Source organism: Phyllostomus discolor, chromosome 6 (assembly GCF_004126475.2).
Source record: "Phyllostomus discolor isolate MPI-MPIP mPhyDis1 chromosome 6, mPhyDis1.pri.v3, whole genome shotgun sequence".
Lineage (NCBI taxonomy): Eukaryota > Metazoa > Chordata > Mammalia > Chiroptera > Phyllostomidae > Phyllostomus > Phyllostomus discolor.
Window position 1 is genome coordinate 42,314,520 of NC_040908.2, and position 24,248 is coordinate 42,338,767.

At 37.6% G+C, this 24,248-nt stretch overlaps 1 protein-coding gene across 1 annotated transcript; it reads left to right on the top strand.

The window, feature by feature from the left end:
* Positions 1-717: 717 nt before the first annotated feature.
* On the top strand, positions 718-23,775 carry MDH1 (malate dehydrogenase 1). Its single transcript, XM_028515410.2, has 9 exons — positions 718-1,210; positions 11,135-11,233; positions 11,970-12,066; positions 14,586-14,761; positions 16,614-16,736; positions 21,060-21,236; positions 21,779-21,892; positions 22,426-22,515; positions 23,438-23,775. The coding sequence occupies exons 1-9, from the start codon at positions 1,208-1,210 to the stop codon at positions 23,561-23,563; spliced, it is 1,005 nt and encodes a 334-aa protein (XP_028371211.1). The 5' UTR covers positions 718-1,207; the 3' UTR covers positions 23,564-23,775.
* The last annotated feature ends 473 nt before the right edge of the window (positions 23,776-24,248 follow it).

Consider the following 24,248-nt stretch of genomic DNA (forward strand, 5'->3'; position numbering starts at 1 on the left):
GAAGTGCAGGTGTGGTATCATTTAAAGATCAAGATGGTTTAAGGAACGCTCAGTTTCCAAAAGAGAAAGCAAAATTGTCAACATTCACAAAGACTTGGGAGAAAAAGTTAGAACCGTAGACTGTAAGCTCCAGGAACGGAGTGGCTCGACTCCCACACAACAGGCGCTCAATGTTTTTCACTTCGCTTTAAAAGAGTTGCATCTTACAGCAGGATGGAGACCCTCTAGAACACTGTTGCCCCAACACTGCGCAGAAAAGGGTCCGGCAAGCTGGCACGCACCCGCCCATCAGCACCAGAGTATAACAGCACCAAAGTAAAGGCAACGCCGAACGGCGCACAACTGCATCCAGGACCTTCAAGTTTAAAAGAAAACCCCTGTCCTCCGGCCCGGGCTCACCTGCCTATGGAGTGGAGAAGACGCGCGTCCACTCCAGAGGTGAGGTGAATGTGTCCTCACCTTGTCATCGGACACATTCTGGGGTGGAGGGTCCCCTGGCTAAAGAAGGGGGAACCGGGAGGGCGCGGCACACTTACTCGGTCTGCTGAGTTGCAGAGGAACTGCCTCCACTGATTCTTCAGGTACCCCACCGCAGCCTCGTTTGCTCGCGATTGCTAGCAAGCCTAGTTGCTTAGCAACAGGAGAAGCGGTCCAATCTTCCTGACACGTCAATTCCTCCCGCCTCTCAGTGTGAGAATAGTTTTTTAAAAGATTTTGTTTCCGGGTCGAGCAGGCAGTACGCAGCGGAAGGTCTCTTTACCTCCCACATTTACCCTTGGGAGAAGATAGTCTCAATTGTGCACAGCTGGACGATGTACCTAAGGGGTATGACTCGACTCCCTCCACCTGCTGAGCCCCACCAAGCAGTCCTTTCCTCCTGAGTCCAAAGTATCTGATTATCGCAGTTCTCCAATCACAGCGGCTCGCCTTCGGGACTACTTTTCCACGGGCGAGGAGCGCAGATAGAAGGGCGTGAGAAGACTCTCTGACCTCGGGAAGTGTAGTTCAATACTTGAAGAAAACGAGTTAGGTAGTGCGCTAGAATCGGAGAGGCAGAAACTACAGTTCCCAGAGGGCACCACGGTCCGGAGCGGAGCCTTTTCTCTCAAATAGCGCGCGCCCTCCCCTTGTGGTTCCACGGTAGAGGTGACCTGACTCCTCGAGGCTCGTTTTGCAGGGGCCGAAATTGTCCGTGCAGTTCCGAATCATGGTGAGTGTGGGCCCCTACATCTTCTCACATCTGGCCTTCACTGCCTTATGTGGGGTTCGTTGCTCTTAAAGGACTTTTGGAGGACGACTGTGCAAGACACTGTCCTCGCTCTTTGAAAAGCTGCGACTTCTGGGGACTGTCGCAGTGACCCAGTAATTGGGAAGGGGGTTGATTTCCACCTGGGGAAAGGGGTTCTTAAAAGGACTGGAAAAATCTGTTTTGGGGAAGACGTGATCTCAGTTCTGCATGGCTGAGGTATAAAAATATGAAGGTGTGGAATTTCTCCAAAGCACAATATGGAGTTTAATATTGGGGTTGGGGGGAGGGATCCTAACCTTTTTTTTCTCCTCTTATGCCCACAGTGTTTTTAAGGTCTTTTGTCACAAAGCCCTTGAAAGCAGAAGGCTCTTGACTGTATAGATAGTGTTTACCAGGTGCTCCAGATTACGATCTACGTTTTCCAGAGACGTGTTTCAGCCATATCTAATTTAATGCCATTTAAAACCCGCTCATTGAACTTTGGTAGTACCAGGACGTGTTGCCGTGACAGCATTAGCAGCCAAATAACTAGTGCATTTAGTCTTTACTGATCTGTATGTTTTGAAATCTAGAACCACTACTTTTATTTTTTTATTTTGTTTTTTAATTATTGTATTTTTCCATACCCATTTATCCCCCTTTTACCCTCTTCCACCTCCACCCACCTCGCCCCCCACTACTTTTAAATGTTACACAATGGAACCATCTTGTCAGGAAGATCTGGATACCTAGATTACCACATCCTGTCTCTGCTGAAAGCAGAAGGGGGGATGGTGAGGGAACTCTGAGGTAGGAATGATCTGCCTGCAGTTTGAAGGTGACATTTGACATCAGACTGAAAAATTGCTTCAGTACTTGTATTTATAGTGGAGACTATTTGTCCTGGGCAAAATAGTAAAATGGGTGGGGAGTGTGGGAACATATTTGAATAGATTAGAAATCTTCCAGAACCTGAACAAAAGTGAGGGTATTACTCCATCTACTTTTATTATAAGGGAGTCAGTGGGGGCAGCTACTAATTCTCAGTTAAACCTAGATTTCTTATTGATTTCATGAGATAATGCATTTAATCATGTAAATTATGGTTTCAGTGGTTCCTGACCTAATCTTAGTGAAAAAGCAGAGGCATTTATTATCAGAGACCTGCAGACTTTATAATTTTATAATTGATGGAACCTTTTAAAAATCATTTTGACAAATCTCCTCACTTAGTATCTTAAAATTGAGTTTACTGAAACCCAAAGAGAATGTGACTTGTTCAAGGTCACACAACAGTTTGCCCCCAAGGGTCTTACTACACTCTATTTTACCATATTGTGTCATACAGGCACTTACCAAGTCATTAAGAAAATTTATTTTTAGTAGCCGAGGTTCTGGATGAAGTTACAAGCTCATTCTGCAAATATAAATTAAAATGTGTTATCAGCATTCATATTAGCTCATAACTATTCCTTGCAACTTAGAATAATGGATTTCTAGAATGGGAAGGGAATTTGGAGATTATTTTCTCTAATCTTGAAACATAGCCTGGTGAGCTCAGATGATTGTCCAAGGTCACAGAGAGATCCTGGGCTCCATTCTTGTATTGATATGCTAAGCAGTGCATCAAGCCAGGCCTCATCCCTGGAAGGTCACTGTGTACCTTTATGAGGACCAATCATCCTGGCACTATGCCAGAACTGACCCCAAATTCTCACATTACTCGGAATCTCTTTACCTTCTCAAAATGGTGTATGAGCAGTCACGGAGTTAGAAAAGAGCCATCTTCTGGTAAACTATTCAAAGCTGTTTATTAAAGAAGGGAATTCTTTGTGTCCTTCGGTAAGGAGCAACAGCAAGAATAAACTATGAAGAAATGTGAACAATACTGGTTGTCTTTTATGTTACAGAAATATATATAAATTAAAAAGAAAAAAAGGAATACATGAGTCTTTCTGTAGAATAACAGAGGGAACACTTAAATTCAGGCATTACAACTGAGACTTGATCGCATGTACAAGACAGCCTGCATCTGTAAGAAGGTCATTAGTGCCCTGCAAAGAGCAAAGACATTTTCTTTGGATCTTGGCAGACTGCCCAGATATCTAAGCAAAGAATAGTAACCTGTCTTCACACTGTAACATTGTGAAAATCAGCAGAAAACTCCCACCCTCCTGCTTTTCAACTGCAATGTTCCAAAGAGCAGAAAGAACCAAATACAATTTGTTCTTTTGCTTTTCATCATCAAACATTCAGACACTAACTAGGCTTCTTGCTGCTCTTAACTAGATGGAATTACCTGCCTGTGAAAATAAGTTGCTCAAAGATACAGAAGAAGGAAACTGCTGAGGTAGAATTAGTTGGCTGTTCATTAGTTCGCCACAGACCCTTCCCTAAAGACCATGAGACTGTGAACACATTTTTTAGTAGCTAAAATTAATGCCTAAAATTGACAGCATTATTCTGTTATAACCATCTACCTGACTTTCTGGGAGGCTAAGCTTTATAGATAGTGATATTCCCGCTCATTTCTTATCTCAGCTTGCTTTACATTGAAGTATCATGTGTTCATAGTTTTCTTAGTTCTTATTTTCACTCACTCAACACATATTTGCTGAATGCTATATGGGTTGCAAATTTGAGTTGAAGGTGAACTGCTCTCAGTTCACAGTCTGAACTCAGCTGGTGTGGAGTTGGGGGGAGGGGTGTGGTTCACAGTCTAATGGAAAGTAACAGACATGTAAAGAGAAAACCACAGGCTATAATCTTAGAAAAAAATTCTATGATAACATCTATAATTACAGTACTTGCTACACACTGTTCTTAGTGCTTCATATGTTACCTCTTCAATCCTGTTACAACTACCTTATTTGTTAGGTAGCTGCTATTATCTCCATTTTACTGTAGGGAAACTGAATACAGAGGAGTTAAGTAACTTGCCCAGGAACATACAGCACACCTGAGGAGTTGTGGAGTCAGGATATAAATTCAGAAGTCTGGCCTTAAAGGCTGTATCTTTACTACAGTCTACTGCCTTGCTAGCCATTGGGCCTAAAATACAGTATCAGATAAGTAGAGGTTCAGTGAATGGCATATTGCTTAAGGAATGAATGGAGTGAGATAACAGTTCATCCATTGATTTATAAGACTATATCATCGGAACTAGTGACATAAAATAATTTTGCTAACTATAACAGAAACTATAATGTCATTAATTTTCCAATTTTCTCAATACTTTAGTATTCAAAGTGTATATTAGTAAAATATTTTAAACAATTTTTGAAGTATGTTAGGTTTGTCTCCAAACAATTCTTTTTACATTTCCAGGTTTTTGGTAGTAATTTTACAAGATCCAGGTACTCCTTCAGTAATTATTTGAGTTCCGACTATGTGAAGGGAACTGTTCTTGGCAGCTGAGATGCAATAATAAATAAAATAGGCAAACCCCTGTCATTAAGAAGTTTGCATTCTAAAGAGGAAGGAACTAATTTCCTCTATTCCCCTCTTCTCACCTACTCCAAGGGAAGAGGGGGAAATGACAAAAGTATGTAAAGGCCATATGATAGAAAGTAACCATATACAAAAATTTAGTGTTCTTTATAAACTTAAGGTCTATTTTGGAACATAACTATGTATTATATTAAAATTAGTTTATTGGGGAAACTATTGTATATTTAGAGACATGGATGGGGAAGAGCATCAGGGAGAAAGTCTTCACAGTTTTTTCCTTTTTTTTCCCCACTCCCAACCTGGTCACATCTTTAAGAAAGGAAGTACACACATAAGCCTCCTATGATCAGATTCATTTCTCTACAATTTGGCATTTGTTTCCTGAGACATTTTTTCCAGTGATTTTTTTGGGTACCAAAATAAATGCTCCTGAATTTCAGAGGGTAGGATTGGAAGGTTAAAAGGACCCCTGACAGTGATAGGATCCTTCCATCCCTTCTCTGGAAGAGGGAATTCTAAATATTGGGCTGGCCAAAAAGTCCATTACAATTTTTCCATATGATGGCTTTAGTAGTGCTTAGTTATCTTTAACTTCATTTGAAACAATTTTGTTAGATTGTATTGTGACAGCTATCATACCAGTGTGGATTTAAAACAAACCAAAATTGATGAATTTTCATACAGCCATTTTAATATTGAAGATGGAAGAAGATACACAATATTTTCAATGTATCATGATTTTTTCAAGAAAGGGGAAAACAACTGAAATGCAAAAAAAAGATTTATGCAGTGCATGGAGAAGGTGCTGTGACTGATAGAACATGTCAAAAGTGTTTTGCAAAGTTTCTTGGTACTGTTTTGTCCAAATGATTCTTTGATCTGGGGCTGTCTTATGCATTGGAAGATGTTAGTACCTCTGGCCTCTACCCACTAGAAGCCAATAGCAGGAGATAGCCAACATACTCAAAATATCAAATCAAAGTTATTGGTGAAAATGAAAAATGTGTCTTAATGCTACCGGAAAAAAAAACCATATGGAGTTTTTGGCCAACCCAGTATTTAAAAAAATCAAATGCTTCTATCCTGGTCAATTCAGTAGGCCTCTCATGCAGGTAGTGATAGAGGTGACACAAAGTGGAAGTCCATTTAACTTTATTTTCATGACTCAAGGTCATCACTTTGATATAGTTACTTTTGTATACATGTCCTTAATTTGTTAAGGGTCTGTTGAGATTGATAAGGCAACTTCACTCTGTTATAACTAGTATGTACTTTGTACTTCTCCCCCTTCCTCCCTTTTATTTTTTTAAATTTTATTGTATTTTTTACATTAATTTAGTCCCTTTATACTTCTCCCCCACCCCCCAGCAATCACCACACTGTTACCCATGTCCATAAGTCCTTTTTCCTTTTTGGTCAGTCCCTCCATCCTCTCACCTCACCCTCCTACTAGCTGTCATCTGTTCTCCATCTATGAGTCTGTCCCCATTTTCCTTGATAGTTCAGTTTGTTCATTAGATTCCACATGTAGGTGAAACCATATGGTATTTGTCTATCTTTGACTGGTTTATTTCACTTACCATAATGTTTTCAGGTCCATCCGTACATATTGTTGCAAAGAGAGTAGTATTCCATTATGTAAATGTCCCGTAGTTGTTTTATCCACTCATGTATTGATGGACACGGGCTGCTTCCATATCTAGGCGGTTGTAAATAACACTGCAATGAACATAGAGAAGTTTATGTTCTTTCGAGTTAGTGTTTTGGGTTCTTTCAAGTATATTTCAAGAAGTGGGATTGCTGGGTCAAAAGGCACATCCATTGTTAACTTTTTGAGTGATCTCCATTCTGCTTTCCACAGTGGCTACACCAGTCTGCCTTCTCACCAACAGTGCAAAAGGGTTCCCCTTTCTCCACTTCTTCAGCACTGAGCAATAGCGGGAGATAGCCAACATACTCAAAATATCAAATCAATAAAGTTATTGGTGAAAATGAAAAATGTGTCTTTTATTGATGGTAACCAATTTCACAGATGTGAGATACCTATTGTGGTTTTAATTTGCATTGTTCTGATGATTAGTGGTGTTGAACATCTTTTCCTATGTCTATTGGCCATCTGTGTTTCCTCCTCAGAGAAGTGTCTATTCAGAGCCTTCCCCATTTTTTTAATTCAGTTGTGGTTTTTTGGCATTGAGTTTTTTAAGGTCTTTGTAAATTTTGAGTATTAACCACTTACCAGATGTATCAGTGAATATATTCTCCCATTCTGTGGGTTGTCTTTTTATTTTGTTGATTTCCTTTGCTGAGCAAAAATTTTTAATTTGCTATAGACCCATTTGTTTACTTATTTATTGTTGTTGTTTCCCTTGCCTGGGGAGATCTATCCAATAAAATATTGCTACCAGCAGTGTCCCAAGATTTTGCTGCCTATGTTTTCTTTTATGATAGTTTCAAGTCTAACATTTAAGTCTTTGGTCCATTTTGAATTTATTCTTGTGTGTTGTTTAAGAAGACGGTCTAGTTTCATTTTTATACATGTATCTGTCCCATTTTCCCAACATCATTTATTGAATAAACTATCTTTAGTCCATTGTATGTGCTTGCTTCCTCTTTTGAATGTTAATTATCTATAAAGATGTGGGTTTATTTCTGGGCTCTCTCTTCTGTTCCATTGATCTATATGTTCATTTTTATGCCAGTGCCATGCTGTTTTGATTATTATGGCCTTATAGTATAGCGTGGTTACTCCAATTTTGTTCTTCTTTCTCAGGATTGCTGTTGCTATGCTGGGTCTTTTGTGGTTCTGTATAAATTTTTGAAATATTCTAGTTCTGTAAAATATATCATTGGAATCTTGATAAGAATTGCATTGAATCTACGGGTTGCTTTGGGTAATAAGGACATTTTGATTATGTTAATTCTTCCTATCCATGAATGTGGTATATGCTTCTACTTTCTTCGGTGTCTTACAATTTTCCAAGTACAGGTCTTTTACATCCTTGGTTAGGTTTATTCCTAGGTATTTTATTCTTTATGAAGCAATCATGAATGGGGTTGCTTTCTTAATTTCTCTTTTCTGCTCCTTATTGGCATATAAAACTGCAACTGATTTCTGGATATTAATTTTTATCCTGCTACTTTACTGAATTCATTTATCACCTGCTGCTTTCTTGATGGAATCTTTGGGGTTCTCGATGTATAGAATCATGCCATCTGCAAATAAAGACAGTTTTATATCTTTCCAATTTGGATGACTTTTATTTCCTCTTGTTGTCTGATTGCTGTGACTAGGATTCCAGTACTGTGTTGAATAAGAGAAGTGAAAGAGGATATCCCTGTCTTCTTCCTGATCTTAAGGGGAACACTTGTAGTTTTTGCCTGTTGAGTAAGATTCTGGCAGTGGGTTTGTCATATTTGGTGTTTATGTTTTACATATTATGTTTAGCTATATTCCCTCTCTTCCCACTTTGCTGTGAGTTTTCATCATAAGTGAGTGCTTGATTTTATCACATGCTTTTTGTGCATCTATTGATATGATCATGTGATTTTTATTCTTTATTTTGTTTATGTGGTGAATCACATTTATTGATTTGCAAATATTATACTGTTCATTCCCAAAGTAAGTCCTACCTGATCATTGTGTATGCTCTTTTTGATGCATTGCTAATATTATTGAGGATTTTAGCATCTATGTTCATCAGGGATATTGGCCTATAATTTTCTTTCTCTGTAGTGTCTCTATCTGGTTTTGGAATTAGGATAATGCTGGCCTTGTAAAATGAGTTTGGGAGACTTCCCTCCTCTTGAATTTTGTGAAGTAGTTTGAGAAGGAGAGGTATTAGTTTTTCTCAGAATGTTTGGTAAAATTCACCTGTGAAGCCATCTGGTCCAGGGCTTTTGTTTATAGGGAATTTTATGATTACTGCTTCAATTTCACTAGGAGTAATCTGTCTATTCAGATACACTTGATTCTTTCTGATTTAGTTTTGGAAATTTATGATTCTAGGAATTCATCCGTTTCATCCGGGTTGTCCAGTTTATTGGTATACAGTTCATAATATTTTGTTACAATCTTTTGTATTTCTTTGGTGTCAGTTGTTATTTCTCCGCTTTTATTTATGATGATGTTTATTTGGGTCCTTTCTCTTTTTTCTAGATGAAACTGGCTAAAGGTTTATCAATCTTTTTATCATTTCAAAGAACCAGCCCTTGGCTTCATTGATCTTTTGAATCATTTTTTTAGACTCTATTTCTTTTATTTCTGCTCTGACCTTTATTATTTCCTTCCTTCTATCCACTTTGGGCTTTGTTTGTTGTTCCTTTTTAAGTTCTCCATTCCTTGCTCACTATTCCTTTAGCTATCCCCACAATGTGGATATTGTTATGCTTCATTTTGTCCAAAATGTTTCTTAAACTCCCCTCACTTTTTAAAATTCTATTTTCTTTTTGTTGCTCTGCTTGGGTGTTTTCTTTTTTTTTTTTTTTTTTTTTCACCTTGTCTTCCAAATCACTGATTCAGTCCTATGCTTCATCTAACCTCCTTTTTATCCCTTCCAATGTATTATTTACTTCAGTATTGGATTCTTTATTTAACTGGTTCTTTTTTATGGTTACTGTCTTTTTTCATGCTGTTGAGTATCCTTATAATCATGACTCTAAACTCCCTATCTGATAAATTGTCTGTCCCCATTTCATTTATTTCTTCTTCTGGAGAATTTTCTTGTTCTTTCATTTGGGGTCTGTTTCTTTGTCTTCCCATTTGGTCTGCTGCTTTGTATTTTCTGCCTTAGTTGTTAAACTGATCAGTTAAACTAATCAAGCTATAATCAGCAGCCCAGCTTAAGCTCCACAGGGTGGGTTAGAGTAGTTCCTGCTAGAGAGGCTATTGCTTTCCATCAGGCTGATTCCATTCACAGAGGAGTGCTTTGCCTAAGAGAGATGGCCTCTGCAATATGGGGAATGACTCAGCACAGGGATCCTCTTGGCTGTTCCTCCAGTTCTCTCCCCAGAGCCACCAACTCCAAACTGTTCTCAAGTGCCTCTAGTCCACTCTTCTGTCCCTGTGCTGGAGCCTACTGTAAGTGGCTACAAATGAAATTCTGTGCATTATCCCTTTAAGAGGTTCTCTGTGTCTCCAGCTGTCTCCCTGGCAGACAGAAACTCTGTTGCATTTCACAGCTGGATGTTATCAGGGTTCTTTTACAGTTCTGGAGCTGTAGGCTGGGGAACCCACCTTGGGGTTTAGAACCCACACTTCTCAAGGGGAACCCCCCCCAGCTGGTGAAATACCTTCCAGAACTTCAGCTGCCACCATGGAAGCCCAGCCATCCTTCTTGTGTCTTCTTCACACTCACTACCGGAAGACTACCATCTTGTGAAGTGGTTTCTTTTGTCTGTCTTTGTTTATAAGGCTTCTCTCCAGCTAGTGTTTAGTTGGTTATTATGGATTTCTCTACAGTTAAGTTGTAATTCCACATTGGTCCTGGGAGGAATTTAGTGTAGCTTCCGGTTACTCCTCTGCCATCTTGGGTCTCCCTTCCTCCAATTTTTAAAACTAATTTCCCTCAGAATCAGGTTGTCAGTTGTCACTACATGTGGCTTTTATTATTTAATATTAAAATTTATTATATTACAAATATTACCATTTCCTCATTTTTCTCTTGAAAAAGAAAAGGCTTGCCCTATCCAGTGTGGCTGAGTTGTTTGAGCGTCATCCCTGTAGAGCAAAAGGTCACTGGTTTGATTCCTGGCCAGGGCTCATGCCTAGGTTGCAGGCCATCCCCAGTTGGGGCTTGTGCAAGAGGCAAATGAACGATATTTCTCTTGCGTGTTAATGCTTTCCTTCCTCCCTTTCTCTCTCTCTAAAAATAAATAAAATCTTTTTAAAAAACTACCATTAAAAATAATAAAAATAAAGGATTCTTTTCCTCCTCTAAGTAGTTAGGTTGAATCATGATTCATAATTTTATTAAAACTTTCAGGCTTACTGTATATGGAAAAATTTAACCACTGTCACTCCTCTGCCTGGCGTAAAAGATTCTGGAGCAGATGGGAGTGGGGGGGATTTGCATAAGAGGATTTGTAATGTCTATTGGCTGCCAGGGGTTATATCATACATAATGTACATCAACATTGTTAGGCCTGTTTTAGTGGTAAAATATCTTTTAAAAGACAAATGAGATTAGATAAGTAAATCTATTATAACAGTAAGAGTTAAGTAATACCACGTAAATATGCAGCAAACAGACACATTTTCCAAAAGTTGCTTAATTTGTGCATACTGTATTTACTGAGACAAGTCTGCAATAAGTTAGTTTTCTATTAAGCCACACACAAAGAGACTTTAAACTTTTACATTAACTTTTAAATGTTGTCTTAATATAGAGATACTCCTGAATATCTTTAAGGTAAAATAGCACTTTTTAATAAAATGTTAATTGGTCCCTGTCATTGCAGCCTGAGCCAATCAGAGTCCTTGTAACTGGAGCAGCTGGTCAAATTGCATATTCACTGCTGTACAGTATCGGAAATGGATCTGTCTTTGGTAAAGACCAGGTAGGGACAACTGTCTATAAACCTTAAAGTAAGAATATTGGTAATAAAACCCTATATTTAGTTGCAAAGAAATTTTTTAATGGTGAATGGGTAATCCCAATAAATGTACTGGGCACACTATCAATGGAAGCACCCTTCCAGGTAGTAAAAATGCTTTGCAAATCATACACTTAGTTGATTTGGTGCAGCCAGCAGGTGTCAGTTGGTGGAAGGTATTCACCAAAGACAGTAACTGTCAGGGAAAGTGATGCGGGAGAGAAAGTTGCCCAAAACAGACAGGTAAATCGACTTCCCAGTTTGAAGCAGACACCCTCTATTCCAGCAGTTCTGATTAATGTACATTAAAATTCTTTTCTAAAGTATTCATTTAACCATTTTATTCATCCATGGATATCAAATTCTTCTTTCACCACTAATACTGTGCTTAGCTTTCCATGAACTCCAATCAGATACACAGCCATAGGTGCCATGTAACTTCAATTTGATATTCCAAGTACTCCTTTAAAATTCAGTAATAGTGATTCTCTTACTGTGTCTGTTAGCAACTATTGCTGATTTTATAGCATTCATTTTTCTATAAGCACCATCATGTTAAAAATATTTGAACCAAAATAATTTTGAATGATGGGAGTTATAGAGAAATACACTCCAAATAAGCAAAAAATAAAAGGACTTTTTTGTTACTAAATGACATAGCTTACACTGACAGATGCTGTCCTTGATATTTATTTGGCAGCCTATCATTCTTGTGCTGTTGGATATCACTCCCATGATGGGTGTCCTGGATGGTGTCCTAATGGAACTGCAAGACTGCGCCCTTCCCCTTCTGAAAGGTAAGTTAGAGAGTGGAAGAGAGAGTGATTTTTTATAGTATTCTATGTCTTTCAAAAATTAGATTTCAGATTTTTGTTAACCTGTCCATTAGAAATTATTTCATAAAAGTAGTTTGTTTGGTTTTTTTGAACTACAGCTATTGGGTAAGCTGTATTATAGCAAAAATAATAAAGGTAATCATGTGCTGAGAATAAAGAAGGGTAAAAGCAAGAAAGCCAGTGTAAAGTAACTACTTTTAGCCAACATGCTCATATATAATCTATTTTACTAGCTAAGTATAGTATCGCAATGGGTTTCGCACCTGAGATTATCTACACTGTGTTGTTGTTTAAAGTCTATTTAAGTAGTAATAATGCCATCCTGTAAGGGAGAACTTTTTTAACTCTAAATGATGTCTTCCAGAGCATATGCTGCCCTGACAGTGGAAGTGGGTTGGCCCCTCATATATAGACAGTCCCAGCCCATCTGCCAGTCACCTGGTTGAGATACAGTGTAAATTGTCATAGTCACACTACATAGTTTGAAAAAGTCTGCCAGAGTTCTGATAACCTTTGAGAATTGAACTATTATATACATATAAGACAGAAATCTTTTAATTTGATTGAAAGGCTTATTAAAATATTAGGTCAAGACATAAACTAACTTGAATATTTTTATTTAGCTATACTTTTATCATGATCTTTTTTTTATGAGGATTTAATTAATAATACTATCCTAGAAGTTGGCAAAATGTATACCTAAGAGAAACCATGCTCAGAATTTACATACTGGTTTGGCCAAAAAGTTTGTATTATCTCATCTGTAAATTAAAAGACACATTTTTCATTTTCACCAATAACTTCATTGATTTCAATATTTTGAGTATGCTGGCTCTCTCCTGCATGGTATAACGTTGATTGTTCTCAATCAATCTCAAATGACCGCTGTCAACTTCAACTGGTCTACCCAACTGTGGAGCATTGTCCAGCGAGAAACTTCATGAAACAGCATGAAACTTCACCAACCACTTTTAACACGTTTAATCAGTCACAGCACCTTCTCCATAACTGCACAAATCTTTTTTTGCACTTTAGTTGCATTTTTACCTTTCTTGAAATAATAAAGCATAGTATACCAAAATATTGCCTGTTTTCTTCCATCTTCAGTAGTGAAATGGCTACACAAAAATTCACCACTTTTGATAAGTTTTTTTAAATGCTTGCTGATATGACAGCCATAACAATATAGTCTTACAAAATTGTTTCAAATGAAGTTAAAGACAATTAAATACTACTAGAGCCATCTTACAGAAAAACTAAACAAACTTACTGGCCAACCCAATACATGTTCAATAAACATTTACTAGAAGGGATATTGCCAGCTAAATCATTTTGATGCACAGTTATATAAGAGAGTACATTACCCTGCCCAAGCTATTCAGCTGGCTCCCTTGCTTTACCCATTTCCAAATCAACTTCCTCTGCTACTTTTTCCCATTTTTATTCCTCTCTCTGGTGAGTTTCTTCTACCCAGCTTATAGGCAGCTTGTCCTTGGTCAGCTCTGAGTAAGAGGGTGAAGGGAATATTCAGCACATAAGAATGTATGGCTGGGAATAAGATGGGTTTTTTTGTTTTGGGGGTTTTTTTTGTCCAACTAGTCTTCCTACATATACCTATTGGGGGCTTATAGCAGCCTATCACAAAAGTTCACTAATGTAAAAATTTATGCCAAATACTGGTTGTCTTAGTCCATGTGAGCTGCTTTAACAAAAATACCACAGACTGAGTGGTTTATAAACAAAAACTTAATAATGCAGTAAACAAAAGCTTAATAAGCAAAAACTTATTTCTCACAGTTCTGGAGGCTGGAAAGTTAGAAATCAAAGACCCAGCAGATTGGGTGTCTGGTGGGAGCCCAGTTCTTGGTTCATCGATGGCCATCTTCTCACTATGTCCTCACTTGGTGAAAGGGATGAGGCAGCCCTCAGGGCATTAATCCCATTCATGAGGGCTTCACCCTCAGGATCTAATCACCTCCCGAGGCCCCACCTCTTCATACCATCATGTTGGAGATGAGTTACAACATACAAATTTTGTGGGAGACACAAACATTCAGTCTATAACAGTGGTCATGGGCTTTTTAATTACTTTAATACTTAAACTAATTGTAACTTGAAGGTTAGGTGAATTAATTTCTCTTTTGTGTTATCTGTGGTTACTAGCCTGAATAACAAATGTTACCTTGAAAGTATCACATTATACCTTTGTGTCATATCTGATTATAAAAGATAAAAGGCAGAGAATTTTTGAAATTGCAATAATTACTGAAATAGGAAAAGCGGAATAAATATACTGACATTCCTGCCCATGTTATTGTTGGATTCATAATTTGTCTTACACCCCTAAGACTTTTTTATCAGTGTGATGATGTAAAAGTAAACATTTGCTACAAAGTGAAGGAGTTACTGGATAAGTTCAATGTGAAAAAGAACTTTGGTGTTTTAGTATCTCTGCATATTTATTGCCATGTTGCTCGCAGATGTCATCGCAACAGATAAAGAAGAGGTTGCCTTCAAAGACCTGGATATAGCCGTTCTTGTGGGCTCCATGCCAAGAAGGGATGGCATGGAGAGGAAGGATTTACTCAAAGCAAATGTGAATATCTTCAAAACCCAGGGTGCAGCCTTGGAGAAATATGCCAAGAAGTCAGTTAAGGTGACCAATACAGTAGTATTTTGTGGGGTTTTTCATTATCAGCATTTGAAACTCCTGCGTTCAGCATTTAAGTTAAAACAAAATTCTTTGCCCACCTCCCTGCCCTGCTCCCCATCCAGTTCTGTGCAGCAGTCAGCAAATACAGATACAGAGTTCTGCTTGATAAGCTCTCCCTTTCTGGGTTTTCCTCTTACATGTAGAAATCTGTATTCAGAGGTGCTCGAAAATATTTTTGCCTTTTACTATTACATGGAAGTTTAATATTAGTTTGTAAACCTGTAAGGCACAGAACTTCCTGGTGCCTTTAAGCTGTGTGGGAATATTTGTCTAGATGTTGGGATTTGTTTGTGATTGTGGAGGGCGGTGGCTGTAAGCTGTGTTCTTAGCAATGGGAGATGGTGGCTTCTGAATACTCAAAATTTCTCAGTGGAGTGATATGCCTATGTCTTGAGCCAGTATGACTTCCTGTCCTTTTTATGATCAGGCTATTTCCCAAATTTGTCTTGCTACTGCAATAAAGTCTCCTTTTACCAATTTAATATCAGTGAACTAGATCTTAGTTGTCACAGCAGAAGGTTTGCCAGTCAGAGGTTTTGTTGATTTTGATACAGTTCTACCTCTGTATCCTGACTTCAAAGAATGATAAGGGAAATGTTACAAGACTTTTAAAGTTGCCAGTTACAATACTCTGTTGTAGTACTTCAAGACATCTGACTGTTTGCTTTCTGTGGACTTCCTTTTAAATAATTAACTTCTTTTTCTGTAATCATTAGCAAAAAATAATAGAGATAAGTTGAGTAGTAATCCACAGGTCTCTTAGTAAAAAATTAGTTGTTGTACTGTTGTTCGCACTGTAATCATTTGTACAGTAATCGCCCCTTCGCCAAGTGTACCCTTTTGGGAAACACACACTGTCATGGAGTACTTAGGGGCATTAGATGCCAAGTCTGCAGCTTACTCAAGTAGGCCAGAAATAAAAAACTGAGGGGTGGGGATAGGCAGGGAGGAAGGGAGAGTGATGGAGCAAATTAGAGAACCTGGGTCAGGGGGATGTGGAACTTAGTCTGTAATATGCTTGTAGCTTTTCTGTAAGTTTGATGTTTCAGTTTTTAAAATTATCATTTTATTAAGGGTTTTTAAAACTTGAAAGTCCATGTGTACATTTTTCTATATTGTATTATAATCCAGTGTATCCCATAGCTCCCCAGTTTAAAAAAAAAAGCCTAAAATGCTCTCTCCTAAAGATTAAATCAGTAGGTATATGGAATGGTTGGGACTTGGTAATCTGTGGTTTGGCAAATATCTCAGTTAATTCTTAGGATTAGGCAAGATTGAGAAACACTTTTAATTCACAAAAACAAATCATTGTCCTAAATAAACTACTTGCAGAATTTCTTTCTTGGACTTTTATAAGAAGGGAAATTTTATCAATGAATCAAACTCAGAGATAGAGCTTTAGATTACTTGGTTGTTTTTTTGTTTTGTTTTGGTGGGGGGACGTGTGTTGGCAAGGAGATGAATGCTCTGTATCCATTTTGGCACAAAACAAAATAGAAAGACATGTACTTTATTTAGGTCCTGGATGTCGCTACCTGAAAAGTGTCTTATATGCATAATGGTGGTTTTATTAAAGAAATGTTTTCAATAGTCACAGCAAACCCTAACAAGGGGGGAAAGTTCATAGACGAGAGAATAGAAATCTACTAGAAACTGTTTACAATGATAACTACATATTTAGCTGACACAAATTTGATGCAAATGCTGCATGTTATATACATTTGTCGGTCGTATTCTAAGACAGTTTGGTTAAGCAGTATATGGTCTGTAACTCTGCTGTGGTGGGTTACCATAGGTGATCGTGGTGGGAAACCCAGCCAATACCAACTGTCTGACTGCCTCTAAGTCGGCACCATCCATCCCCAAGGAGAACTTCAGTTGCTTGACACGTTTGGATCATAACCGAGCTAAAGCTCAGGTAAGAAAGATGCCGTTTAAAGTCTCGTGAATGTTCAGCTTTATAAAATCTTTTTTTCTCACTTTTAAAGTAGCTGAATCTTAGTTGTGCTGCTGCTGCTGCTGCTGCTGTTGTTGTTGTTTAGTAGGAAGCTATTCCAGTTTGTTAAGGAGTCTTTAAAGGTGATCTTATAAGGACCTGAGCTGAACTTCCTACTTAATTTTCTCAAGTATATTTCATTTGCTAACAATAATTAAATGGTGGTTGCTAATGTCCTCTTACGACAGCAGTTTAAAAGTACTCACCAGTGTAGATAATTCACATGATAGTACATAATTGAGTTTATTTTTATCAGATGTATAGGATATTATGAAATGAAAGATTTAAGCTTTATGTGTTATGTTGGTTCTGCTTTCTTTTTCCCTACAGCTAAGCAATCAGATTCAGATTTTTTAATTGTTAATTTTATATTCTTTTTCATTTTATATCTTTTTAATATCCTACATGTTTCCATAAAATTTGCTACTTTTCACTGTGTAGCAACTAAGTTTTCATTATCGTCAAGGATTGTTACCTCTTGGAGCCTTAGATATATATACCAAGGGGTCAGTCACCAGGGCATTACATAGCTTGTTAAAAAAATTAAAGACCATGCCACTCTTCTGTAATAGCTTCCTAGGCTTTCTCAGATCTAGATGATCCTGGTGCCCTTAGAAGCCATGACAAAGTTCTAGTTCTGAAACAGCCTCTCTCCTTTTCCCTAGTGATCTTCTGGTCATCTCTCCTTGCCCACAGGTCATCACTGCTAGATAGATCTACGAGTTTAGTTCTTTCTCTTCTAGAGAAGACAAGATCTACGAGTTTAGTTCTTTCTCTTCTAGAGAAGACAACTTTGTTTAGTTTCAAGAAAACTATTTTTTACCAAAAGATGATGTGAGCTCTGCTGTATACTGAGAATTGGTAATCTTTCAGCTTTGGAGTGCCCAGTGAAAGATAAGATAATTTACATTCATTAAGCTTCTAGTGTGCTTTACATACGGTTTACCATTTAATTCTTATAGTAACTGTATAAAATATTCATTATTATCACTATTTTACAGATAAGAAACGTGAAGCCCAGGATGGTCAGGGAACCTGCTTAAAATCACACAGCTAGTAAACAGTGGAGCCACCTAGCTTTGCCAAGTCCAAACCCTTGTGTGTATTCTTACATGATGGGATCAAGTAACCTAACTGAACTCACTAGCTCTGTGATCTTGAGAAAGTGTATCCAAGCTACAAATGGGATGATAATCGTATCCCTCTCAGAGTAGTGTGTGGATTAAATAAGATAAGATCTATGTTAAGACCTTATCATGGTGCCTGTTAAATTGTAAAACTCAGTGAAGGTTGGCTGCTATTATTATGAGAAATATATCCAAGAGTTGAGAAGAGCTACACCTCAGCAGTACCTCCCTAAATATTCCAGTTAATGTAGAAGGTCTTTGGGTAACAAACTTAAATTGTAAATAATTACTGAGAAGATTAAGACTGTGGGCTGGGACTTTTCCCCTATTATTTAGCTAGAGCCTGGTGGCTAGGAAGGAATGGGAGTGCGTTTGAATGACTGGAGGCAGGAAACTTGGCTACTACAGAAACTAGCACAGGTGAATGGTATGGCCTCTATAATTTGAGTACTATGGAACATGTACTATTTAACAGTTTAGGAAGACATTATAGATGTTTGCAGTTGTAGATTCTGGATTGCCAGATGGTTACTTAATTTCATTGCAAGAGGGAGAAAGGTAAAGTGGCAATACCAGTAAACTTTCATGTTTGCTGTTTCAACTGAGACCTTGGTGGAGCAGGCATTGGAAGAGTCTGCTTCCTGAGGTACTACTATGTGACACTTTGTCCCTGTGCCTGAAAGAATTTTCCTTGTAGGGGTGAAAGTCTAAATGAGGAAAGCAGTAAGAAGCGATCTCATCAAACTTTAATATTTGGTACATGTTCAGCACGCCAGTCTGGCACAGTGACAGCTTTTAGGAAGTTTTTGAAGAAGCAGTTTCTTCCTTAATCCAGTGAAAAAAAATAATAAACTCAAAGATGAATTTTTCTTACATGAATGGTTACTAGTCTCATATAATTTGTTTTGGAATTCAAAGGACTTCACTACCTAACAATTGTTTATCACCTTCAGAACTCCCCTGTGTATTTGCAAACCAGATTTACATATGTGTCTGCTGACAAGGCAATTTGGCAATGAAGCCAGTTAGCTGGTATCAGGGGAAGAAAATTGCTGTGGCTGGAGAATTAGTGAAAACCACTTAATAGATTTATATGACAGACATGAACGTGTCTAAGGGAGTGAGAAGCTGCTATCCTGGATACATGTTAATTTAAACTAGCTCTGACATGAATGACATTCAGAAACTATATCTGCAAAGTACTGGCTTTTGCTATGCACACAGAAGTAGGGTAGCTCAAGAGATCAAAAGAACAAGAGCAGGTGGGCAGGCAACAGGACAAAGGAAATAGGAAGATCTCTGTAGTGAGGAGAGACCTAGAGACGATGTCTGCACTCTACTTTGGAGTAACTGACACTGCCATTTGGCAGAATGTTCTGAGTTCTTGATAATATATATCTTGGGTTACTTGCACCAGGTATAACTTTTTCTCTACAATGCCAACTAAATAAGGACAGTTCTTCCCAAGTCCTTTTCGGTTATGGCACACACAAAAAATAGTGCTCGTTGTACAACACACCACTCTACTCCAGCCACTAAGCAAGTCAATAGCTGGGTACCCCAGAAACCAGCCATCCATTTAATTTGTGAAGACTGATACTGTAGTTAATGCTTGTAGAACTCTAGATGAAGCAGGGTTTAGAATGAAGTGATTTGTTTGTTTGATTTTTATTTTTTATGTTGAAATAATTATAGACTCAGAAGAAGTCACAAAAATAGTATAGAGAATCGCATATACCCATTATGGGCTTTCCTCGGTGGTTCCATCTTACGTAACTCTAGAGCATTATCAAAAGTAGGAAATTGACTAGACTACTCACATCACTGTTAACGAGTTATTCAGATTGCTGCAGTTTTTACATTTTCATATTTCTTTAAGAATGATTCTGTGACATTTAATTGTATACATAGATCACTATAACCACCATAATAATCTAGTCAAAACAAAACTGTTCCATCACCCACGAAAGAACTCCTCTAACATATCAGCTTTCAGAAATTCTTTTTCGAGGCCCTGGCTGGGTCGTTCCATTTGTTAGAATGTAGTTCCCATATGCCAAAGTTGCAGGTTCAATTTCCAGTCAGGGCACATACAAGAAGCAACCAGTGAATGCATGAGTAAGTGGAACAACAAATTGATGTTTCTCTCCCCCTTCCTCTCTGTCTCTGAAATCAGTATTTTAAAAAAAATTCTTTTTTGAAATATTTCTTTCTAGTTTATCATAAATTATTCTGTCTAGCCTTGACTGGTATGGTTCAGTGGATTGAGTGCCAGCCTGTGAACCAAAGGGTTGCCAGTTTGATTCTCAGGGCACATGCCTGGGTTGCAGGCCAGGTCCCCAGTAGGGGGTGCAGGAGAGGCAACCACACATTGATGTTTCTCTCCCTTTCTTTCCCCTTCCCTTCCCCTCTCTCTAAAAATAAATTTTAAAAATCTTTTAAAAAGTTCTTTCTAATTAGAAAGAAAGTAATCACGTAACTAACCATAATGTTTTTTTCTGCACATTACCTTATCAGGCAAATGACAAAAGGAACAAACTAATTTTATTTTATGTAAATCTTTTAAAACATAACTTTGTAACACTTTCTGTGACCCCTGGTCTATATAATCTAATTGATGCTCATGTGACCACAAGGCCTGAGGATCCTAAAGTGCTTTTTGAAACTACAGCTAGAGATTGTTACATCTGGTATAATTTTAGTATTATATATGTAATTTTAAACTGTTTTCTTTGGTTTGCTAATCTGTAAAATAAGGATAGTCAAACTTTGTTCATCTGAGTCCCTTCTAACACTAAAATTTCATGTTTGAGATTATTTGAAAATTACTCAGTTTATATATGATATATAATAAAAATTTCACTTAAATGTAGAGAAAATACCTAACTACCTAATTGTTCTGAAGTGCTGAGGCAACATCTCCAAGTAAGTAATAACAACAAAGAGTCATATTTACATATTCAAGTAATATTAACCTCTTGCTTGGTGTTTTATATTTGATAAACACATATAAGTTAGCCACAGACTGTATGATGGTCTTTTCAAAATGTGACAACAGGTCACAATTCGAAATGAAAAGCATGTGTCTAAGTAGTGTATTTGTTTTCCATTTAACTAGATTGCCATTAAACTTGGTGTGACTTCTGATGATGTAAAGAATGTCATTATCTGGGGAAACCATTCCTCGACTCAGTATCCAGATGTCAACCATGCCAAGGTGAAACTGCAAGGAAAGGAAATTGGTGTTTATGAAGCTCTGAAGGATGACAGCTGGCTCAAGGGAGAATTCATCACAGTAAGAAAACTCTGGTAGCTCTCTATAATAGCCAAGCATAAAGAGATCTTGAGAGATACCACATTACTGAGAGTTCTCCAGTGGTGGGGCAAGGGAAGGACACAAGGAGAGCAGGTCTTTCGCAGTTGTCTGACTACATACCTTATTTCCGGGTCATACTAAGCCTCGTGATCCACTCTGACCTAATCTGTTGTGTGGTAGTCAGGATTGATTGTTAAAGTGGAGAAAACTAGAAAAAGTGGAAAAATCTAGTTATCTTTATACAGAGATCCATTTCTTTGTATGAAATATGGTAAACTTTTCTGTGGCAATTTATAGTTTTCTGTTTTCTAAAAAGACTGGTTTTCTAAAAAGAAAGATTTCTAAACGATTTTCTAACTGAAATGGGTAGTAAGGCCAGCACTGGGTAGTTGCCTGATTTTGGAGGAGGCACATTAAGCCATGGTTGCAGCCTTTCACCCCAGGATCAGTTTGGAATTGATGAAAATGCAGCTGTTACAATCAGGTAACATAACTGTCTCTACCTACTCCCCCGCCCCCAGACGGTGCAGCAGCGTGGCGCAGCTGTCATCAAGGCTCGAAAACTATCCAGTGCAATGTCTGCTGCGAAAGCCATCTGTGACCACATCAGAGACATCTGGTTTGGGACCCCAGAGGTAAGGACTCAGTGATTTGCACAGACCACTCTTTTACTTTTGTCCTCTGGTACTGTAAGGTAAAAAGAACATGGCCTTATTAGCATTCAGGCAGGTTAGGTTCGCATCCTGGCTCAACTGCCTGTTAGCTGGGTAACCTTGCGGAAGTTACCTAACCATTCTGAGCAGTCTTGTCATCTTTTACATGGTTGTGAGAGTTAAATGAGATGATATACATAAAAACAACCTGGCACCCATGGCAGGAGTGACATTTTTCATTTAAAGCCTATATCAGGCCATAGTTTCATTGTTAATAAAAGTGGGGATTTTGTTTCTCTGACCTACTTCACACGTGGATTGGAAGAGAGGAATGAGACAGTACCCACAGAAGGTACCCTGTCATAGAACTGCCTGGCGACGGTTTCTTACACAGTAATGAAATTATGCACATAATAAGAACATGTCGCCTATTTTAATTTGGTTAGTTCATGTGTCAGTTGGTTATATAAACTAGTTCTTAAGCTTTATAAGAATGTAAAAATTGTTATTTTCAGGGAGAGTTTGTGTCCATGGGTGTTATCTCTGACGGCAACTCCTATGGTGTTCCCGATGATCTGCTCTACTCGTTCCCTGTTACAATCAAGGTAAAGTATTTCAGAGTTATTTTCCTCTGTCCCCTACTGGGAAAGTAGTTGTATATTTTTATTAATAATGACATAATTTAGTCTAGAAAGTTGTTCCTTTACTAAATTAGACATTTTTCTCAGCTTTAAAATCATGTAAAGTACAACTTCAGGTCACTGAAAGATTGAAATTAATCTGGAAAGCAAGATTCAACTCTCCCCACTAGACATATTTTGTTATTATGCCTCTAATCGAATACCTGCAAATAGTATCTTCTAAATCAGGGGTGTAAATTCATTTTCACCAGGGGCCATATCAGCCTCACGGTTGCTTTAAAAGGGCCAAAATAATTTTAGGACTGTACAAATGTAACCACTCCTTAACTGTTAAAGGGTTGAAATTACATTCGGCCCATTGAAGGCAACCACGAGGCTGATGTGGCCCCCAGTGAAAATGAGTTTGACACCCCTGTTCTAAACCAAGCGGTAGTTCTCAGTATTATTGCTCTTTATTACAAAATTATTAGGGTTTTTTTGCTTGCTAATTAATCTTCATTTAAAGATTTTTGTCTAGATTCAGTAAGTTTTAAATTCAAGTATTGAGTTTGTGTCCAAATTAGTAAAGGGTGAAGGGGACCAAATATACGGTGACAAAAGACGATTTGACTTTGGGTGGTGGACATACAGTGCAGTATACAGATCACATACAGAAATGTACACTCAAAGCCTGTATGATCCTATTAACAAATGTCACCTAGTAAAAATTTAATTTTGAAATATCTTTTAAAAATAAATTAAAAATTACCTGTTAAGATCTGGGTTTTGATTTGTTTTAGAATCTGACTTTAAAACAGATACTCTCTAGATTGAAGTTCAGACTAGTTCATTGCTAGAGAATCAATTTTAATTCAGTTGTCTTTTATTTGCAATTATTTTCAAACAGAATAAGACATGGAAGATTGTTGAAGGTCTCCCTATTAATGATTTCTCACGTGAGAAGATGGATATCACTGCAAAGGAACTAACAGAAGAAAAAACAACTGCTTTAGAATTTCTTTCCTCTGCATGACTAGACAATCATTGTGAAGTTACTAAATACCCCAAAGCTGAAGAATCTAAATGTCGTCTTTGACTCTAGTATCAAATAATAATGCTATACTTAAATCACTTGTGAAACACAGCACATGTTAAAGATTGTGTGCTTCTCGGTACAAATTTGTGAAAGTTTATCATCATGCTATTAGTGTTGCATTCTAAATAAAATATATATTCAAATGAAAATGACTTAGATTCTAATTTTTAGCTAATATTTTGTTTCTCTTCAGAAAACAAACTTGCATGTTTCCCAGCTTGCTGAAGGGGGTGTGATTTTTTTAAAACCAGAGAAAGGCAGTAAGATGGAAAATGTCACACGGGAAGGCATATAGGAAAATCTACCTTTGATAATCAATTTAATCCAGAATATATTTTTAAACATTATCTTTATTAGGTGATTAAACACCTATCATATTTTTAAATCTTAAAGTTTAGTTCATGTTTTGTGGATAATTTGATTTTAACACTAGCTTTTTAAATAGGTTGCAGATAATACTCTTTTAACAGTTTAATGCTATTGTATGAACTGCGAATAATCATCTTCAAAATAGAAGAAAAAATACCTTCCCTGTAGGTATTCCTCTAAAGCAGATAAGGAACCATTTACATTTTATAACCAACTGGTCAGTGCCGGAGAAATTTATGCTAGCTGGACTGTT